This window comes from Chroicocephalus ridibundus, chromosome 1 (assembly GCF_963924245.1).
Source record: "Chroicocephalus ridibundus chromosome 1, bChrRid1.1, whole genome shotgun sequence".
NCBI classification, from domain to species: domain Eukaryota; kingdom Metazoa; phylum Chordata; class Aves; order Charadriiformes; family Laridae; genus Chroicocephalus; species Chroicocephalus ridibundus.
The window spans coordinates 168,632,100-168,655,265 of record NC_086284.1 but is presented as its reverse complement, the minus strand read 5'-3'; the positions used below and the strand labels follow the sequence as shown (position 1 = coordinate 168,655,265).

General features: G+C 36.9%; 1 protein-coding gene across 8 annotated transcripts in view; it reads right to left on the bottom strand.

The window, feature by feature from the left end:
- ANKS1B (ankyrin repeat and sterile alpha motif domain containing 1B) overlaps positions 1-23,166 on the bottom strand; it is a 448,571-nt gene that overhangs the window by 311,502 nt on the left and 113,903 nt on the right. For all 8 annotated transcript variants that reach the window (XM_063322734.1, XM_063322727.1, XM_063322733.1 and 5 more), the window contains one exon: positions 937-1,102. In XM_063322734.1, the coding sequence (XP_063178804.1) occupies positions 937-1,102 (166 nt within the window). The remainder of the gene's footprint in view (positions 1-936; positions 1,103-23,166) is intronic.

Below are 23,166 nucleotides of genomic sequence, written 5' to 3'. Positions count from 1 at the left end.
GCCCTTATGTACTACGCCTGATATAGCTCTGGCACTCTTCCAATACTAGTTCAGCTGTGAAATCAAGAAGGTGCTTCCTCTTACACAGACTAGATAGGTAACATGATGTTAGTCAACAATCATCTGTCATTCTTGTGTATCTCTCAAATCATGATTCATAATCAAGATAGCACAGGTCGAAAAGTCAATTGCCTGCTTCAAATAGGTCTGTGCTGCTGAGAACTGTCATTTGTCTAAGCAGACTCTCAGTCCAATTACTTACAGTGAAATGATTATATTCTGAAATTCCTGTTCCAGGTGGTGACTAATGAAGAGTTCAAACGAGGGTAATGGAATAGAGCATATAATTTTGGAGAACATAAACAGAGTCCTTACAGATAATATCATTCATCTGACTCAGCATAATTCTATTGTTTTTTAACTATTGTAACTCATTGCTGTTCAAACCTGTATAATACAAACGGCAGTCTGCCAAACTGTCATTTAATAATTCTATCAATTCTCATTCACTGTTTCATTTTCAAAAATGAAGCAGATCTTCCTTACGTAACATGGAAACACAGAGTACTTTAAATTTGGAATTATTTGTATAATGTTGTTGCTAAGCATTTCATAAAAAAAACAGAAATAGATTACTGCAAAAGGCTGGGCTTAAAGAAAATCGATTTCTAATTTGTTTGGGCTTTTTTTTTTTTCAATTTTCTTATTTTATCTAGGAAATTATTTAAACCTCTTCTTTGTTTTCTTTCCCTTCTACGGATTTTTGCTATTAATCTTTTTTCTGATATTAAGCTCTTATGGTAGCTAACAGAAGACTACAATCATGCTGTGATAAGCAGAGTACTGTATTCCTAAAAATTTCTATACAAAATTCTATACCTTCTATAACATTACACTTATACCAAAGACTATGTAAAGGATTATTTGGTGATTTACCTGGTCTTGAGGAAGGAACTCTTGCTATCTCTAGGGAACAAGGTTTTTTTGTCACTGCTATGTCTATCGAATCACAAAGACTGCTGTCATTTTCTGAAGGAACTGCATCCAGAGGTACAGAGGGTACTGCTTCCAGTGCATAACCTCTCTTCTTTGAATAAGATTCCTGAAATGCAAAAATTTAAGTAGGTAAGAGAGATATTTCTGAGATGACCGAGGAGAAGAACCAGGTTCAATAACTCTGTCTATCAGGGTTTAAAATTCAGCAAATTAAATACCACATTTAGCTGAAATCCAAATTGTAACAGACTGGAAGAATTACTTGCATGCTAGAATTTTTATGTAATATAGTTCTTGTTTAGTTACAGAAACGCCTCTATTCATTCATCTTTGTATTTAGCAAAAGCTCCACATAACTGGTCTTGCCATACCTGCTTTGCTAGGTTCTAATTCAGGGTATGTCTCTTATTTAAATGTTTTAATTATATCTCATGAAAGTGACAATTACATTAACTACCGCAATTACATTCTCTTTGGGGATGGTTTTACAATATGTTTATATTATATACAAGAAAGCTAAAGACAGGCCATTTACATCTTGATGGCAGAATCCAAGGTTGTGAGTGAAGATGAATTGCAGCTCTATATTTGACTGAACGGCAATAACGGCGCAGGGTCCCTTAAGAGGGATATATATGGTGGATTCCCATCATTAGCAAATGTTGAGGGAGGGAAAAAGGAATTAGTCAGAAGTTTTGCTGGTACACTAAAACGTCCAGTCAAGCAGATTGTCTCTGCTTTAGAACATGAATAAGAAGATAGCATACAGTTTCACCAGAGTTTCTTGATTTGTGATTTATTTTTTTAATCCCAGCAGTAAGCAATTGTACGGGCAAAGACATATTTCCACATCTTTCTTACATTGGACGTATGGATGCCTGGGAAAGTCAAGCACTGCACATAAATCAAATGTGATATAATAAAATGCGAAGGGCCAGAAAGCACCCTGACAGTTAGATTTTATCACAGCACTACTCAGAAAATGACTGAAGAATGTGATGACCAAAACAGGATATGGAATAACAATTTCTTCAGCAAGAAGAACTCATACCACCTAAGGAAAACTATGGCTTTAGATAACAGTCCCTTTTTTAGGTAAATGGTTTACACTGTTAGCAGATCATTACACTACCGAACCTTTTACAGTTTTTCCTGCTCATTGTGTTGTGACCTGGTTTTTATGAAAGTTCATAATCTGGTAATAATTCAAGGTCTCTAGAAGGGTAGGGTTGAGATGTCAGCAACAGGAGCTCCACTTTAAAATTCTACTTGATGACTTCAGTAGAATCAAATTTTAAATCCTAGGTTAAACCACCACAGAATAAAGAACTTGAAAATGAATACTGGAAACAGTTAACAGGGGGGGAAAATTATACAAAATAAAATAAACAGAATACTAACAAGCATTGGTAACAAAAAATGAGTATGTACTAGCAAACAATACAAGATTAGTGGTCAGTGTTCAAAAACATGCCTAAAAGAGGAATATGATTGTGTCTCTACCTCTTCTACCCTTTCCTGTTTATGTCTAGTCAGAGTACACGCTATCTGCATTAGCAATCTTACCAATATATACTAATAGTAACTATGTTCAGCTAGCAGACTCTAAAGACATAACAAGGAATTGGAAAAGTTTGTAAGTGGGCTTACTGCAGCTCCAAATACAACTTCTTTTAATTTAAGTCATCTCATTCCTTAAATTAAGTTAATAGAAAATTATTCCTGCAGCCCACATCCTGTAGAAAAAAAAAAGGCTTTTTTTTTTTTAAATCCTGAAAATAACACTTGCATAAAATAAACTATGGATATTAGGAAGGGTACAACCGAAATCAAGAAGTTTACAAATACATAGTTTTATTACTAGAATAAATGTGCAAGAGTTGAAACCTTAGGTTTAAATTAAAGAAAACTTTAAAAATATTGCTATTTAGAAATAACAGCACTGTTAACTCTGTATTATATTCCTACCTTTTTATCACTATACAGATAGAAAATATTTCTCCCTAGACTGCAAAGTGAGGCATTGAAGCAGCTGAAGTGCAACTGCAGGACAAGCGGATTCCTTCCTACCTTGAAAAAAAGGATTTTCTACCTTGTCAATTTAACTCTGCTGTCAAAAGACAGAGGCAAAAATTTATTTACCAAAGCAATGACTAAAACAGCAGACTTCAATTTAATCCTTGTAAATGCAAGTTTCTGTAAGAGTAACTCAGAATGCCAAAACCCTAGTAATAGTAAATCTGCCTAGAGAAGCCCATGAAGAAATACTGCAGCCTTAAAATTGTCACCAAACACCGAAATGAACCTCTGCTCAGCTCCTGAATTCAGATACAGAAAAAAAATAAATTAAAAATTTTTATATGAAACATAAGGATAGACATTGGATCGGGATTTTTGTCTATGTATGTCACCCAATATTCTGTTTACAAAGGCAGCCAACAGTGTCGGCCTAGAGAACGGCGAGAACAGCACAAGACCAGGACAAGCACGTAGTAGTACTTCGCCTCCTACAGCCCTTGGAGGGTCCCACACTTCATAATCAAAAGGTGCTGACTTTGTTTTGCATGTCCACCAATCAAACTTTCTAAAATGACCTTCTCAAGTTGCCTTTAAAGCACGTGTCACTTCTTACAGTTTTCACGCACCCCATTTGTTTTGTCTTCTCACCAAGTTTGACATCCCTAATTCTTGTACTTTAGAAGACAACAAATGGTTGTTCTTTACTTATCCTCTCCTTGTGATTTCACAGACCTCTATCACAATTCCCTTGTCCTCTCCTTTAAGGAATGAGAAATTCTAATCTACTCACCCAGCTGTTCAGGCTTTTGACCATCCCTGTCACCCCTCACCCTCTCAGTCTTCAGTGATGTGGCAGGGATTAGATTATTACATGGCATTCAAGATGAGGGGTCACCAAGTATTCACACTGGCATAATGATGCTCCCTCTTTTGTACCTTTCCTAATTGCTCTTAACATGCAATTTGATTTTCTGAATGTTATTCAACATTCTGTAATTACCATCGCAATAATATAAATGTCAGAGAAGAATAAATAAAAATGATGGGGTTACTGAGAAAATGGTTGGAATGTAAATTACTGACAAGTAAATTCTTCCTAAATCTCTCCCTAATAAAGCAAATATGATAATAGCATGCCAAGCAGAACTTAAATAAGTTAGAGTCAAAAAAGAATTGTTAATACTTTAAAAAAGTATGGAATTCTATCAACTGATCAAGTGAAGATGATAAGCCTTAATTTTAAAAGTGCACACGTAGCAAAAAAGAGACAAACTTCTCATTGCTGGAGAAAAGTAATGTAAAGTCTTCTAGTTGCTGCAGCGTGTTCTCCATTTTGCAGGTACTGAGCATATTGTAGAAATTTTTAAACTCTAAACTAATTCAAGTTAGGTGTTAGCAGATGACATAAAATTGTCTTCAAGTATCAGGCATCAAGCAATGTGATGCTGTTTTATTCTAAGATTAAAAGTTCTTCAGCATTCTTCTCAATAACATCAGTTCTGTTGTCTCACCTCACCCACTGCAATGAACAGTAACTCTACAGGAATCCTACGTGTCCTAGATATTTTCATTTGTATAATAAGACCTTCTAAAGAAATACTCTTCCATTATAATTGAATAGCCCTGAGTCCTGAAATCAAAATAACCTGTTTAATTTTTTTAAATTAGAGATTATTCAATCTCGAATGTCTGTAAACTGTTACAAAAAGTTGAAGATAACACATGTAACTGACCACTGTCATCAAGTCAGAATTAGTTCTTATTTGACATTACAACTTCATAAAAGTAATGTGCTAGGCTGCCAGTATATTATAATAAGTATTTTTGTGGAAAGGTTAAAAATACAGACACAATAGAAGTGAGAGAGAAAGAGAAGAGTGAGAGTGGGTGAGTCACTGGGAAAGCATTAGAGAACAGTTGCCTGTACTAATAAAATATAAATTAGATTTATGCCTTGTAAAAAGGAACAGCAATGTGAGACTGAAGTTGCAGAGTACATGCCAGGGACATGTCCCTTACTCAGAGGCCTCCAGCCAGCTGGGTCTCTTCTGAACATATGTTTGATGGCATAATACCTATCGTATGTAATCTGAAACAGGACTAGAAAATAGAAAGTGGGGGGAAGTGGGGAGTGTGTGACTGTTGATCAGAGGGAATGAATATCTATATGGCAATTACAAATGGTTATACACAAGTGTGAAACAATATTCCGTAACATGAGTAAATCTTCAAAAACTACATGATCTTGAGTTCAGCCTTTTTCCCATGTTTCTGCCAAGCTTCTAGCTACTCTTGCTTCTGCCTTCTGGATTCTCTTGCATTCCTTATAAGAATCAATATGAATGATGTATGCTCAAGGACTGAGATATAGGAAGTATATACAAATTTGTGTTTGTACGACCTAAAAGTAAAATGATAGAGGCTCAGTAGGCATCGAATACGAACTGACATTCTGACAAGAAGATAAAATTTGTATTTAACTGAAAATCTTTCCTACCATCCATCTCCTTTCCTACAGAAATCAGGTCAGTTGAAGTTCTTTTATTTCCCTGGAACATGGGACAACACATTGAGTCAGGTATGACCGCCAGATGAGCAACAGCAGAAAAACTGCTCTCGAGAGATGTACTGTTACCTCTCTCTCATCACATTCATCACACTGATAATTCACGGAGGTATGTTGTGTGTCACCAGGCAATTATTAACTTATTTATAACTTATAAATTCTAAATTTATGAACAGTTGCCTTGACCTCCTGGAGTCTAGGCTATTCACAGCTAAAGGCCACATCGTATCCTGTTATTTGAAAACTTATGATCTGGATTTGCTTAAGCCTCTCTTTTGATATATGACTTCCTTGTCATTAAACACTAACTGTCCTCACAATTTATATAAATCATCCCAAAAAAATCAAAAAGTTTAGAAGAAATAGTTATTTTAGCCTTAAGGCACTTTTTTAGAAAGTATGGGGAGCAAGAATGCCCCTATGCATATTTATACTTGAAAATATAATTTAAGGGCACCGGTTTTGAAAGAGCATTATTAGGGGGCAGTTTCAATGGTCTTAAATTATATTTTCAGATAATTCAGACTTTTAAAGGAAAAATTATGGCTATAATTACTATCTACAAACATATAAGCACAAGAAGTATAACTAAAATAACGAGGTTTTCCTTCCTTCTGAACAATAAACCTTAAAGGAAGAATGCAATATATCTGCCATCTTTAGAAAATTTCTTTTTCATCTACCTAGATAATGAAGAACTGCTATTAAATGCTGATATATCCCTTGAGATCCACCAGGGTATTGTATCTTCTTCCCTGGCTTGATGCATACCAGAGGACCAGCATGAAGAATCCAGGTAGCTCCTCTTCCATCATAGTGGGATAAATCCTGCCTAGTTGTTCTTTAGGAGAGTACTAGGATACTTCAGTTAATAGAACTTTGGAGAGTTACTGATCCTAAATGCTCCATCAACCCAAAGCTGATGATTACCACGAGTGTAGGCAATGACTATTGCATTTATCCCATTTACGTAACAGAATCATAGAATTATAGCATATTTTGGGTTGGAAGGGCCCTTTAAAGGTCATCTAGTCCAACCCCCCTGCAATGATTAGGGACATCTTCAACTAGATCAGGTTGCTCAGAGCCCCCTCCAACCTGACCTTGAACGTTTCCAAGGATGGGGCATCTACCACCTCTCTGGGCAACCTGCTCCAGTGTTTCACCACTCTCATTGTAAAAAAAATTCTTCCTTATATCTAATCTGAATGTGTTTGCATCTTTTCTGATGTGTGTTAACAGACCGATGTATAACATTGTTGGATTGGGACACTTCACACTGAAACATTCATTTTAAGTTCAAAGGTTGAAAGCAACCTCATCAAAGGTTGCTGAGAGGAATCACGAATTCAAGCAAGAAAAAAGCCCTGATCAGTGACTGAAGATAATTAGGATAGTTTTTTGACATGCAGCAAGGTGGTGGTGAGAGCGCCCAAAACTGAAGGATCTTGTGTGAGTTTGTCACAAGAAGAAACTGAGCAAAAATAATCGAAAGCATTTCCTATGTCATCATAACCCAAACCCAAAAATTAGATGATGACATATTTATTTTGACTGCCTCTCCATTGAAAGAAATCAGAAACATTACTATAATTTTATGGCTAGTAAAAACACTTTTATCTATTACTAATAATTTAACCAAAGTAATTTTTATAGTATCGTATAATTAGAATCATTTTTCATGAGTCAAACGAGGATAAATGTTCATTGTTATGACAGCTAGAAACACTTGAATATGTAATTTGTCATAGAACGGATAATAAGGTTCACTTCATGATATATTACAGAATCTGGAAAATCCCCAATAACCTCATTTAAGGGTAATGACACTGGAGGATCTACTCTGGTCTGCACAAAGTATTTATAACGTGATTTTAAAAGGGTATTCTCTTTTACCCTCTCACCAAGCATCTAAAACAGTGTGTTTGCTGTTGTAGGAATAATGAGAAAAATGTTCATTTTAAAAAACATGCTAAATTTGTTGTCCTGTATATTTATATTCTTAGAAATGTAGAGGTGATGCACTTTTCAGAAACCATTCAAAAAAGTTAGGTCTGCTTTTTCAAACTTTGTGTTTTAGGAAAAATTAGCATTATTTACACAGCACCCCAAATGTAGGTTTATCCTCTCCTTTTCACATGCATATTTTCACATATCTTGTTTAGAACCTAAAATTTCATATGAAAATTCTACAGATGTCAATGCCTGAAAGCTAAAGGTTCCTACAAAGCTTTACAATACAGAACTCACTAATGTAGCCTAAACTGTGAATGTCTGAAAATATGGGTAAATTGTGAGCATAATGAATGCAGTGTTAACCTCAGCAGCAGAAACGTATCACTGTATTTTATGCAGAGTTTTCATAACTCTATCTGACAGATATTCAGAATTTCAAATGAAGTTAGGTTGTTGTAGTCATGCTACATGCTTTCCCATGCCTACAACATTCAGGCCATGAAAAAGAGCAGATGCTTCCTCTAATAAATAACTCACTGTGACAAAGAATATACCGCAGGTATACATAATCTGGTTTCTGCAAATGCTAATGGTTGTGTGTGGCAATGTAGCATAATACAATAACTGGTTTAATAAATGATTCTTACTTTAGCTGAACAAAATGCAATTACAAACTAGAAAGTAATTTCCAGGTTAAATATCCTCCCATTTTTTCCACTGTTTTCATGAACAATGTTAAACAAAGAAACATGTCTTGTTTGAATATCAAGTTATAGGAAAATGCTTATTTAAAATAAAGGCTATTATATTAAAAAGATAAAATGAGCTGAAACCTCAGCTCCATGGAAACAATACTTCTTTTCAAGTTGCTTATGCTCTAATGCCTAGGTTTTAAACACATACACACACGCAAGCAGTTAGTTCAATATATGGGGTAAATTTTGTTAAATTAAAATAATCAGGATGAAAAAATTATGAGTAGAATATTATGCATTAGTAAGTATCATAATAAAACCACTAATTAATCTTTGTCAAAGTATTCAGGTATCATTTCATAGCCAGAACTTCATATATGAAGGAGGGTCCATACAAACATTTATTTTCATAGAACACTTCCTCTAGTAAGAGATAAAATAACTCATTGGAAAGTGAGAAGTTTGGAGCAGAAGATGTCTCAGAAGGTGAATGAAGAGGCTCAGAAGACCGTCACAGTTTCAAGGGTGTCAGCTTCAAAGTTCAAAACAAAGAACAACAAGAGGAAGGCTCTTCTGGTATCTGCTGCAGTCAGAAGAAAGAAACTGCTTTCCACTTTCCCAGAGACTGATAAATACACGTGTACTTTTTCAGACTCTGGAATTTATTTGGTAACAGCCCAAAGATTCGAAGGTAGTTATGAAGGGACATTTTACACACTATCAGTTTGTTCCATGGTCAGACCTCTTCACTAAAAAACAAGAGGGTTTTCTTATTTGAAGAAGACAACAGGTTTATAGAAAGAGTAGCTCTCTTGACTTACAGCGATCCCAATCGTACGTGACTAACAACTGACAGATTCATTTTGAGCATCATAAAAAAATTTTTTTAAAGCCTCCATTAAATCACTTTCCCTTAAGCCAATAAAAGAAATGTTTTCAACTTTGGGTTAATGTTTTTCAGTGTACCTGAGAATAGGTGTGAAACATGCACAGAAAGAGTGAATGAGAATTTATAGTTCCGCCTTTGGGCCACAAGGCAGTGAACCATTCATGCTGCTTTTCCCCGGCTGAAAGACCCGTAGGCTTGGTCCAGCTCTTAAACAAGTTTTGTCTCCTACTCTACCAGAATTTACCAATTTTAGGTTTCCAATAGAAGCAGCAAACATGATGTAAAAATAAACCCTCATAATATGAGGGCCAAAACCATAGAAAATGTTAGATATTGAGAAACCCTGAAGTGGAGTCAGTATTTACTAGACAGCAAATGCAGGAAAAAATGAACACACTACTCTGCATTAAACAGATAGGCTGAAATTTTCTCACTTTTTATAGTTTCATTCCTATCAATGAAAAATGAAAAATATAGGGGTTGCTATGGAGGGGAGAGAGAAATTGAATACACCTAAGTAGATCTAGAAGTCAACCACATCATTTAGTGTGAATAGTAATATTCACTATTAACATAAAGCAGTAAAGAACCCTAAAACTGCAAACTGACTTGATTGGAGAGCAGATAACATCACTAAAATGAGACATTTTCTATTAAAAGAAAGCCTTACTTTTATTTACTACTTAACAGACAACGTTAATCCATTATCTGTTATGAATAATCTGTGCATTTTTAGAAAATATTCTGTATCTGCCCATGCATCTTGTTCTGAAGTCATGTAAATACTTTCACAAATTTGCACAATAGAAACCAATTACTTGATGCCATACACAATGGATTTAATAGAAGCTACAAATAAACAATTGCTTTTTCAGGAAAGGGAATCTCCCATGTTTAAAAGTTTTCCATTTTGATACTGAAGAAATAAAAAACTAATTATGTTTTGTATAAAAGTTATTATTGCAACAGTGTATTCCAAGACTCTCTTAAAAGAAACCCCTCCTACACATGCTCCCATAATAAAACAGAAAGAACAAGAAAAATGTTTTTCCAAATATTAAAGTTATTGAAAGTCATATTATCAAAAATGAACAACTTTTTTGTGACTCAGACCTTTATCTGGTACACAACTGAAGTGGAAATGAGACAGAAAATCAACAGAAGAAGAACATTTTGAAATTGGTCTTTAAAGGTCCCAGGATGCATGCAAAGTTTGAAAAAGTTAGTACTTTCTAATTAAATAGGACCAAATAACCTTTGTCTCCAGTACGCGTGGTATTTCAGCAGTGTGAAAACTCTAACAGTAAGAGACAATCAGAGTCTCAGTATTTAAAAGAGAATCAGTATTTAAAAACTGTAAAATAAATTATTCCATTACAACAGGAGAAATATGCACAACAGTAGTAGAAAAACGTTAACACAATTTTCTCCATATCTCCTACGTTCTTAAAGAACCCATTAATTTCCTATTTTGAACCATAGTTCAGAACCATAGTTCTGAATGGGACCCTATGAACTCTGTTGTTTCCTGGCCAAAAATGTGCCAAAACTTAGTAACATTCACAACATGGATATTTAGCTCTATGGATGCAAAAAGTTCCATCATTCAGTGCTATCTCAGCTCTACTCAGAAATTTTATGAGGACTGACATGGCCATATTGAACTCAATTAGCTAAGGACATATAAGGACAATACATCAGCATAGTTACCTAATTCACTACTTATCACTAAAGGAGAAACATTCGGCTAATAAACATGCTACTTCCTTATGGCTCTTTAAATAAGGAAACCCACTGTTTTATGTCAAAGCTCTACTGCTTTAATTGTTACTATAATGATTTCTACGGTACGATAATCTACTTATTTGTTACAAATATTCAGCCTTATTTATTGCATAATGGAAACTGAGAATGTGGAGATGACACAAAATGAAGTGAATAAGAGAACCAGTGTCACGTTTTCAATGAAATTTGAACTTAGAAAACTTTTTATAGGTTCGCTTCAAGATTCTAGTTTCAGAACAGCTACAACAGAGTCATATGCCTATCTGGCCAGAATTCAGGAATCTTGCCCCAGATTTGCAGTCACACTAGCTGTGGCTGGAGCACCTCTTCTGTGAAGACAGGCTGAGAGAGTTGGTGGTGTTCAGCCCGGAGAAGAGAAGGCTCCAGGGAGACCTTACAGCAGCCTTCTAGTACCTAAAGGGGGCCTACAGGAGAGATGGGGAGGGAACCTTTATCAGGAAGCGTAGTGATAGGATGAGGGGTAAAGGTTTTAAACTGAAAGAGGGGAGATTTAGATTAGACAGTAGGAAGAAATTCTTTACTGTGAGGGTGGTGAGGCACTGGAACAGGCTGCCCTGGGAAGTTGTGGATGCCCCATCCCTGGAAGTGTTCAAGGCCAGGCTGGATGGGGCTTTGAGCAGCCTGGTCTAGTGGGAGGTGTCCCTGCCCATGGCAGGGGGGTTGAACTAGATGATCTTTAGGGTCCCTTCCAACCCAAACCATTCGATGATTCTATGATTGTATGTAATACTTTCACTACAGATATTTTCTGTTAATGGTGTGTGACCTTCCTTCATACATAAACAAACTGCTATGTCAGTGTTTCGCACAAACAAGATGGTAAAAAGTACACAGAACTCTTTGGCTACTGATTCTAGTGCTCTAGGTTCTGATTCAAGTAATTTCTTATATTTCAATAAATGCGTAACTCAGCTTCAAAATAGCAATGTAAATGCTTAGTTAGCATACACTCAAGTAATTTGCAAACTCAAGATCCTTTCATAATTTCACGATAAGGGAACAGAGTTGATCAGAAAAAGAAATCTGCTACTCAGAAAGCCTGCATGTCATGTGGAACCACGTAAAGCTGGACCAACAGGAAACATCTGGCAGCGGATTTTTCTTTCTGGGTCGAAAATGAGATTCTAGCCACTAACAAGCCAAACTGTGTAGTTTCTGCAGTTCTTCTTTGGTCATACGGTCCTGATGAGAAATAACTGTCCTTAGGAGAAAGATGTTAAGATAGCTATCCTTAAGAGGCAGCTTAAAAATTGTTCTTGCACTTTACAATAGAACATTATTACATTCAAAAGAAATGAAAAAAAGATACACTCAACCTGTCCACTTTGGAAGTGGGCAGAAAGGATGAAGGAAAGCCTTCTGCTTTGTCAGCTGTGTACCCTCTGTAAGTGCCCTGGTGTTTAATTTGCACATAAATTCATCTCAGAAGCTAGGTATGTAGTCAAACACATCCCTCTACTGCATGTCTCATGCTGGCTGGCTTCCAGTGGTTTCCTGTTCAACATAAAAGAGCAATCAATTGAACATTTTCAGAGATGTCCACACTTTCTCATTGATATAGGGAGCACAAGCACCCAGATGGGTTTCTGAATGAACTTTCTGCTGTCAGTATTTATTCATCACAATGCAAAAACAATAACTCTATAAACCCAATCTGAATAAGGTAGAATTTAGGCACCTGTCCACATACAAATGGATTACAATAGTTTACTCAAAAAGCTTTATGCGTATACAGAACTTAAGCATCCGCTAAATATAAAGGCTGATTAGGGAGGAAGCTAGTGGGTTGTAAGTACTTAGACAATTAGGCAGGCGAAAACACTGTGTGAGAGTTTTCAACTCAATTTTGCTAAATTCAAAATTAGCTAGAATTAAATGGGATTTAACATTGCCTAAAGATTTTATTTTCTCCTTTTTTCAGTCTAAAATGATGTGAATCAGAACTTAGGATGCTATAAAATTATAGCACCTCCAAGAATAATAAAGTCAACTTGATACTGTGAATTTATTAATTTGCCTCAATGTCTTCACACTTTATCCTTTATGTTGAAAAACTCAGCAAAATGCCTGATGGACTGTTCTGATTACACAGAGACACATTTATAACATGTTTTTTAAAAAATCTATTTCCGTCTTTTTCTGAAGTAACAGAACTATTCCCTATATTATTAGTAGTATTACTGTTATTTCTACTTATTATAGTAAGATTTCATGGATCAGGACTGATTATTGCTTCTGGAAAGTGAATAAGGCGTTTGCATTTTACAGTAATACAAATGATTAACACCATTCTAGGTAGAAAAACATAAACCACAATGTTCCTAATTTCCTAGCTGAATTGCCTTTCTGAGAGGCCTTAAAGTGAAAAGAATATATAGTCTTACATATTTCCCTTCAATATCTCAAATATGGACTCTCCTTAACTTCAGTTTCATTTTATTTGACTTCCAATTCATGAGTTAATCTTAATTATGAATTACTAATAGTGGAAAAAACAATCAACTTCAGGTTTTAAGAAACTCAGCCTTAGACTGGATTTGGATTTTTGTGAACATTCCTGATAAAGTTTGTATGTATGGAAGCCCAAACGGGATTAAGTACATTAATGCTTATGCTTAAGTAGGCTTAAGTAATTTGTTAAATAAGGGTTTATCTCGTTTTCAGACTCAGTATAATGGGCACTGGTAATAAAAGTTTTCAGTGAAATACAACAGCCAGACATGACATTAAACCCAAGTCACGCAATTTCTTTTGCGCAGCAAGAGAGGATTCACAGTTACAAAGTTGTTCTTTTTTAAACGCTCAGTTGTCGGGTCTTTTCTTCAGAAAGAAACCAGGTTCTATCAATTTTACAGACTTCTCCAGGGACTTACTCTATGAAGCCATGAATTTCCCTACTATTAAAAACCGAAGTAAAAAAAAAAAAAAAAAATTCCTCACAGTTTCCAATATTAGCTTGACAGTGGTTCTCAAATGCATTTGTACCCCCAGCAAGAAAAAAAAAAAACACAAACCTAAAAGAGAAAAAAAGTTGCTAGGCTCAAAAAACATCCCAAAATGTCAAATACCAGCCTTTTGGCCATAAACTCTTTTCCTTGTGTTACTAACATAGAAACAATAAATACAAAATATCTTATGATGGATTTTTTTCCCACAAAATATAATACTGAACAGTAAACCCAATTTGGTCAGACTAACCAGGAACTTCTACGTAAGTTTTCAAGTTTCAACATACTGCTTTAATATTTCTGTTATGAAGCAGCTAAGGTTCAAACGTGAAGTTTTTAATACAAAACTGAACTTCTTTCATGTACAAAACTATTTGCTATGCATTATTGCTATCAATTTGCTGTACACTTCAAATTGTTTGGTTTCTTTTCCATTTTCCCATCATTTGTCAGGCAGTACTAAAAGCAAAACTTCCCTGAAAGTGAGTCTTCTGGTTACCACTAAATTGCAAACCACAAAATAACAAAATGTAACATACTTATACTATTTAAGATCTTCCCAGTTGATCACTCTGCCATATTTCAGTTAGGAATGTGACAGTGTTCAACTTTAATTTCTACATAAATTTGAGTATCTTTAGTAGTAATTAAAGTCCATCTTGAAAACCAGTATGGTCATCAATACTTCAGATTGTTTCTGACACATATCAACAATTCCAGCGTTGTTTGATGTCTCCTTTCTCTATCTCATCTCATTTAATTTTGCTGTTTCATGACACATCAAGAGACAACACAGCGCAGCAGTGTCCAAATTTACACAGTGCTGGACAGGGATAGCCATACTTTCCCAAACAGTAATTTACAAATTGAAGAAAATGGAGTCAGTACAAACTTTTTAAAGAAATTAGCTCATCTGAGGTCACATATCTAGAATTATAGAATATAGACATTTATAATTATATGAGAGAGATCTCTGGAAGTCATCTCGTCCAAACTTTCAGTCCAAGAAAGGCTATCTTAACCACTAGGTTACTCTGGGCCTTGTCCAGTCAATTCTGAAAATACCCAAAGATAAACAGATTACATCTCTGCTACATTACATACCTGTGTAGCGGTACCTAGATTGTACAACTAGTACAGTAAAAATGCATTTGCCACAAGACATCTGCAGTCATGGGCAACTGGAAATTTACATTGGAATGTAGATTTCGTTTTAAGGTAGGTATATTAAGAAGGTACATACTATACACAAGAACAAAACGCTCAGCTTCATTCCTTATAACACAAACAGAAAATGTAGCATAGCACTAAAATAAGCCACAATTTTTTTTCAATATACTTATTTCCCATCAGTGTTCAGCAGGGTATAATCATCACCTGCTGATTCTTTCTAAACGGAATACATATTGCACTTTTCAGTAGCTGCTTCAGTGTGTGGGTGGCGTGTTCCTGAAATTACCAATAAAATCTCAGCTTACTGCAGAAAAGACAACACTGCAAATCAAGAATTTAACAGAAATATGTCAACCCCATTTAAGTAAACTCATCATTTAATCCACACAATTAAGAAGAGGAAAAAAAAATATTTTTCCACTGAAGATTAGAAATTATAGGAAAATACTATAGGTAATATAGCAATCTTATGCTGGCTATTCATGTTCCAGGTATACTGTATGCCAAAGTTTTCCTGGCTAATGGTGGTCCCCCCTGTAAAATAATTGTGTATCTACCATCTCTATACCATAGAACCATAGATTCGTCTAGGTTGGAAGGGATCTTTAAGATCATTATCTATCAAATTAGTACATCACCAAAAAAGACAGCAGGCTTCCTCCCCTGTAACATATAAATTAGATAATGCCACAAGGCTTTCTAGTTCTAATTTTGGTGAACTTCAATGCCAAGTAATATTAGCCAAATCTGTTTCTTTACCAGACTAATTTGAAATGTACTTCCACTGAACGCACTGAGAGGTAAAGTTGTTAGCGAAGTGAAGAATGACACCATTTCTTGGGTCCAAGATGCTAAAATACTTTAGCCAATAGTGTGTAGTTAAAAATAGGCTCTTTGGTTTTCTGTGTTTTTATTAAAGAGCAAAGAAATAATACTCCCTCTGTCATACTCCCTCCTTTTCACCTCAGGAGTTCAAAAAATTACTTTAACACTCGCATTGAGCTTAAAATCTAAGAAAATTTTGAGAGGCGACTGAAAATAGAAAGAGTTCAAACTAGAAGAACATGTTAAAATGAAAATAAATGATGCCAAATAAATTTACCAGTATTAAAATTCTCCAGAAAGAGGCAACATAGAGTCATGTTGTCTCTCTCCAGGGAGTACCAGGACAGAGATTTTTTTCAGGAATAGACTGAATCTCCATGTGAAAACTGAGTTAACTTCTTACTTAATTTCCTCATTTGTCTCTAATGGATCCAGAACTGTCTTTGCAAGTGTAAACATAATTGCAACATAATAGGTCATAACAATAACATAAAATGTCAGGCTTTCTATAGAATAATCATAACCTGCTCCTACAATACAAACATGATACAAATTCCTTCCCACTAAAAATTACTTCTTAAAATTATATAAAAAGAAGTACAGACAGACATGATGATCTTGTGTAAGTCATACATGAAATACATAACCCTATCAACTGATGCATCAAACTCAAAACTCTAAATATGCCTATCAATCACAGCCTGTGCTGATAAAGAAACAGCATTATATACAGCTTATCTTCTAAAAAATGTAGTCAGGAGTCCCTCCCTCTAAATAAAAGGCTTCTTTTTTTGGAAAATGCCCTTCCACAGGAGAACCTGTGACAAAGATGCTAGAGTTCCTACCTCTAGGAATCCTAGAGATGTATAAGCAGATCAGTCTTAAAAGTAAAGTGAAAGTCTGCTTCTTAAGAGATGAAAATCTGGCATTAAGCTAGAAGTGTAGCGCTTCTTTAAATATTTAAGTAAACTTTCCACATCTGTCTATATTTTTGTAAATAGCCATGCTTCCTGGCAACATGAAGATTTATACTTATGGCTTTTAAATCAAAGTTCACAGAATCATAGAATTGTTAGGGTTAGAAGGGACCTTAAACATCATCTAGTTCCAACCCCCCTGCCATGGACAGGGACACCTCCCACTAGATCAGGTTGCTCAGAGCCCCATCCAGCCTGGCCTTAAAAACTTCCAGGGATGGGGCTTCCACCACCTCTCTGGGCAACCTGTTCCAGTGTCTCACCACCCTCATGGTGGAGAACTGCTTCCTAACGTCCAGTCTGAATCGACCCACCTCTAGTTTTAATCCATCCCCTCTAGTCCTACTGTTACCTGACATCCTAAAAAGTCCCTCACCACCTTTCTTGCAGGCCCCCTTAAGATACTGGTAGTCCACTATAAGGTCTCCTCGGAGCCTTCTTTTCTCCAGACTGAACAACCCCAACTCTCTCAGTCTGTCCTCATAGGAGAGGTGCTCCAGCCCTCTGATCATCCTCGTGGCCCTTCTCTGGACACATTCCAGCACGTCCATATCTTTCTTGTAGTAGGGGCTCAAGAACTGGACGCAGTACTCCAGGTGGGGTCTCACGAGAGTGGAGTAGAGGGGAAGAATCACCGCCCTCCACCTGCCGGCCACGCTTCTCCTGATGCAGCCATGGGTACGATTGGCTTTCTGGGCTGCTAGTGCACACTGACAGCTCATGTTGAGCCTCTCGTCCACCAGCACCCCCAGGTCCTTTTCTTCAGGGCTTCTCTCAAGCCAGTCACTGCCCAGCCTATATCGGTGCTTGGGATTGCCCCAACCCAGATTAGAGGACCTTGCATTTGGTCTTGTTGAACTTCATGAGGCTGGCATAGGCCCACTTCTCCAGCCTGTCAAGGTCCCTCTGGATGGCATCTCTTCCCTCCAGCGTGTCAGCCGCCCCACACAGCTTGGTGTCGTCGGCAAACTTGCTGAGAGTGCACTCTATGCCACTGTCCATGTTGCTGATGAAGATGTTAAACAAGACCGGTCCCAGTACTGATCCTTGAGGGACTCCACTTGTCACTGGCCTCCACTTGGACATGGACCCATTGACAGCCACCCTTTGGGTGTGGCCATCAAGCCAGTTCTTTATCCACTGAATTGTCCATCCATCAAACCCATATTTTATCAGCTTGGAGACCAGGATGTCATGCGGGACAGTGTCAAAGGCTTTGCTCAGGTCCAGGTAAATGATGTCAGTTGCTCTCCCCTTGTCTGTTGATGTTGTGACCTTCTCATAGATGGCCACCAGGTTCGTCAGGCATGATTTGCCCTTGGTGAAGCGGTGTTGGTTGTACCCAATCACCTCTTTGTTGTTCTTCTGCCTCAGCAGTGCCTCCAGGAGGATCTGCTCCATAAACTTACCAGGCACAGGGGTGAGACTGACTGGCCTATAGTTCTCTCGTTCATCCTTCTTTCCGTTTTTGAAAATGGGGATTATGTTTCCCCTTTTCCAGTCAGTGGGGACCTCACCAGACTGCCATGACTTGTGGAATATAATAGAGAGCGGTTTAGCAACCTCATCCGCCAGTTCCTTCAGTACCCGTGGGTGTATCCCATCAGGTCCCATGGACTTGTTCACTTTCAGGTTCATCAGATGGTCACGAACCTGATCTTCACTTACAATGGGCAGTTCTTTCCAACCCCTGCCGTTATCTTCTGTGACTCTGGGAGTGTGGCTGGAGCCCTTGCCAGTGAAGACTGAGGAAAAGAAGTCATTGAGGACCTCGGCCGTCTCCATATCACTTGTCACCAGTTCTCCCGTTTCCTTTCTGAGGGGGCCCACACCTTCCTTAGTCTTCTTCTTACCATTAATGTACCTATAGAAATTTTTGCTGTTTCCCTTGATCTCCTTGGTTAGATTTAATTCTGAGCTTTAGTTTTTCAATTTTTCCATAGCAGCTGCACTGTTCTCTTTACAGATACTACTTTCATTTTTTAATAGACAAATGTGGTCCTGGTTGGCTGTCATGTCAAACATAGGGAATAACTGTCAGGATTTGTAAGTTATGCATACAACACAATTCAAGAGACAGTGCAGACAATCTGGTCCAGCAGCTTCCTAAATGGGACACAGCTAAACCTATCTTATCTCACAAATACTTTATATCACAATTAGGAAAGTATGCTGGCATGGCTGTCAAGATTAAGGTGTGCAGGCTGCTTGCTTTAAACTGATAATATTGCTACGATCACACAGGAGTCTTCACCACCCATCTCTCTGACATCGCAGACAGCCCTATATTTATCTCTGTACATCAGGCCCTGTTTGCTCCTTAGCAGAGACATATTCAAAGCACACTATCCATTAAAAAGAAAACGGAATGAAAACTACAGAGTTTCATACATTTGGAGTATGCTGCTTCATTCCAAAGAAAATGTGAGTATGTATGTGGGTACTGATAGACTTTGTAAAATAAATATATTAGGAGCTGAATAGTAAATTAACCTACAATGCAGAACAGAAGATTAAGACCGAGAAACAATTCTATTACTGGTACGCAAGTGTGCTCTACACTTACTTAACATATTCCTTATCCCTTCAGTTCCTATCCTCCTTTCTACCCTTTTTTAAAATGGGTGCAATATTTCCCTTTTTCCAGTCACCAGGGATTTCACCTGACTGCCGTGAATTCTCAAATATCGTGGAAAGTGGCTTGGCAACTACATCTGCCAATTCCCTCAGGACTCTGCGATGCATCTCATCAGGTCCCATGGACCTCTGTATGTTCAGGTTACTCGGGTGGTCATAAACCTGATCTTCTTTTACACTGGGAAGAATTTTGCTCCCCTAGTCCCTGTCTTGCAGTCCATCCACTTGAGAGGTGTGGGAAGAAAGATCATCTATACACATAAAAGAAAACACAGGCTCTGCTTGTGCTAGGGCAATTTGGGACCAGCATTTTTTATCTCACCATGTCTCAAAGTTTTCCTAATGACTTTGTCTCAATGTTGTTTGCATTAAAACAAGGTAGGTCAAAATGTCCTTGAACCTTTGTGAACTATGTAGGTAGAAATACACTATGCAGATAGAAGCACCCTGCCTTCTCTGGGAATTTGTGATCTTCATGTCCCTAGAAAATGCATCCCACCCCTACTGGATGAGGCTTCTTCCAGGATGCAGTGGAAACAGCCAGCTATGTTTTGAGAGTTGATTTGTTTTTATTTTTAATCTAGGCTGGTAGAAGTGGCTGTCTTGCACAAAATGGTACAGAAATTAGAGCACTCACAGGAGATATGATCAGGTTTCAGGTTTTTTCTGTTTTAGAGATCCACATTCACAGCCCCTACCTATTACTAGATAGGATTTTTTATCAGGCTTTTCTGATATGGGGGTACTTTCAAACCTTTTACTATACTGAAAAATGTTTGATACAAGTTAAAATTTGACCAGATGAAAAAGCAGCATCCAAAAGTGACCATAACTCTGTAGTCTTCAGCTTATGGCACTTCACGTAAATTGTCACAAACATATACAAACAAAGAGCAGCAACCAGAATTCAAACTCCTTTTACCAAAAATATAAAGGGGGGAATCCTTATTCAACCTAAATTTGCTGTTCTTGTCTCTGTGAGGATAGAAACTTAACTCCGTTCACTGACTAACCAAAGGCAATGTGGAATAACAATGTGCCTGAACAAAACAAGAGATCAATGCCAACAGGCCGCCATAGAGAAGATATGCATCGGAAAGGAGCAGACTGGGATGAGAAGCTTGTGGAAATTCAGACTAGGAAGAAAAATCAGTTGAAGATTGGATTACAGAGCAGTCAGTCTCCCACTACAACCATGGGAGTGACACAGGTTGAAAAATAGGACTGTGGCACATGTCCTCAATAACTGAATGTCTGTCTGCTAGCGAGGCTGTAGCTGTGTATCTACAGCTATATTGTAGCTATCATTACAATTTGCAAACTGCAGACAATGCGGTGGTACAGTCTTACAATCTGACTGTGGCTACCTTGTTTGTAGTCAAGGTCAGCCCCAGTGCTGAAACCCCTGTTCCTATATCTTCACTGCTATCATTATCTGTGCTGTGGTTCCTTCAAGAAGAGCACAAACAAAGCTGTAGTGTCAACCCAATTACCTGAAGAAATCTGTCCTGGCAGCCTGCACTTCTTTGGGAATCCTCATAGCTGTAACTACCCATATACATGTGAAGCTGATTATGCTATTTCTACCTCTAAACCTTCCCATTCTACATTTAGCTGAATTATCGGTCTCTTGACGATTTCCTCATTTAAGATGGTCAATAATAATAATGACACTACAATGCTTCCAGCTTTTTTTTACCTTAGCAGGCATTGCTCAAAAATATTTTTTAAGGATCATATCTCAGTTTTCTTTCCAGTACTTACCTACAGCATAGGGAGATGCCACCAGTTATATCTTACACTTTGTCAAATAATTCCTATTTTTGCGGCTACTCTGAGAGAAAACTATATACGAAATATCATATTCTTTTATTCCAGCTTTCATACAGGAAGAAGTTCGTTAGTATCATGTTTTTATGATAGCCAGAAATGCAACCATTAAAGGTAGTTCCTGTAGGAAGATTTTCCAAGAACAAGATCCATGGAAGAGGGTCTAGTACTATCATACCATTTATAAAAGCTTTGTCTCAGTTTAACAGACATGTCATTGCAGACTAAACTGTTTCTAATGGAGCTTGCAATGCCAGAATTTGAGACTGCTGTAGAAGCATTGTGCTGATATTTAAGATTACTAAAAATTCTGGAATATGTAGAAGATAGTTATTCAGTTATACAGGTGGAAAAAAGGCTTTTCTTTTGTACTGACTGGCAACCAAAAAAAATATAGAATCTGGAATTTCCTAAGAAAGGTTTTTTCAGATATAAAATACTCATTTGTGGAAGTCAACATTTTTCACAAAAATGTGTATCAGTTTTACAAAGGGTTGAATTGCTGTCCAAAAAGAAAGATTAATTTCAGAAAAAAAGCAATAGCTCCACATTAACCATAAACCATAACCTACAAATGGAATTCACTCTCTGCGAAAATAAGAAGAGGTATTTAAATGTCAGTCTTCCAAAATCCAGGTGTGTATCCTTGCTCTCTGGCTTTTTTTTTTATTTTGGGAATGGATGAAGCTGCTTGTTAGCTCCATTCTGATGTAGAATTGGGCACTTTCTAAAATCCTGAAATTTCTACATGACACAAAAAGATTTTCCATCAAGCTCTTCTAGGACTTCACCAACTGTGAAGACTTTAACTGTGAGACTGTAAAAGAGAGTTACTTATTCTGAGAATACCTATATTATTGCTACGTTAGGTTTTAAATGATATCTGCAGAACAATTTACCCAGAACTTTCTGTAACAGCCCTTTCTCAAATGACACTTCCCAGCACAGTACAGACAGAAATGCCACACAGCATGTCAGAAGTATCTCCACCCAAGCCTTTTTCCATAACTGCAATAAAGAAATCACGTTTGTCAAAGAGAACTGCTCTTTTCTTTGTCATGCTGAAAACTGTTAGCCCATTAGGTCACAGATGGACTTTGTCATAATCTCACCTAAAATTCACTTTCATTTTACCTTTGTACCTCTGACTGTGTATATAAACCAAGAATCAGTCTTTATGTTTGTTCTCCTTTGATGTGTAAACACAGTATATTTATATAACTGTAAAATCTATATTTAACTAGATGTGAACTGTAAAAATGAACTTGTCATTTGTGTTCAAGAGTAATTGATAGACCCTTTTCCCTATTTTGGGATCTTCATTAGAGTACGGATTTTAACACACGTCAAATACCCTTATCTCATTGCTTCTTCATGATAAAGTCTGAATTTTCTGATATGTTAGTGGACTGACATGAGTATCAGCAACACATTTTTGTAGTTTTACCTAAAACATGCTGTTGTACGTTATATCTATCATAATTTTTTAGACCAATTCAAGACATTGGTCTTACTCTAAAAATTGAAATAAATAATTTATGTTCTCAGTCCCCTAGTACAAGATGTTCTCTGTTGCATTCTGAAGTAAATGTGAAAGATCCAAGAGATTAGCTAACAGCTTGAAAGATTGCATGCAGTGATGGCCACGCTTTATACACTGAATTCACTGGTTTGTAATATGGAGATTTTTCACTACTTAACTCCTTTCCTTTCTTCCATAAAAAGAAAAACAACAATAAACCAAAACTACCTCTGTCTTCAGTTTTTATGGAGACCAACAGTCTAGATGATTCATTGCATGAATGAACATAAAATAAATATACTCTTTTTTGTACCCATAATTAAAAAA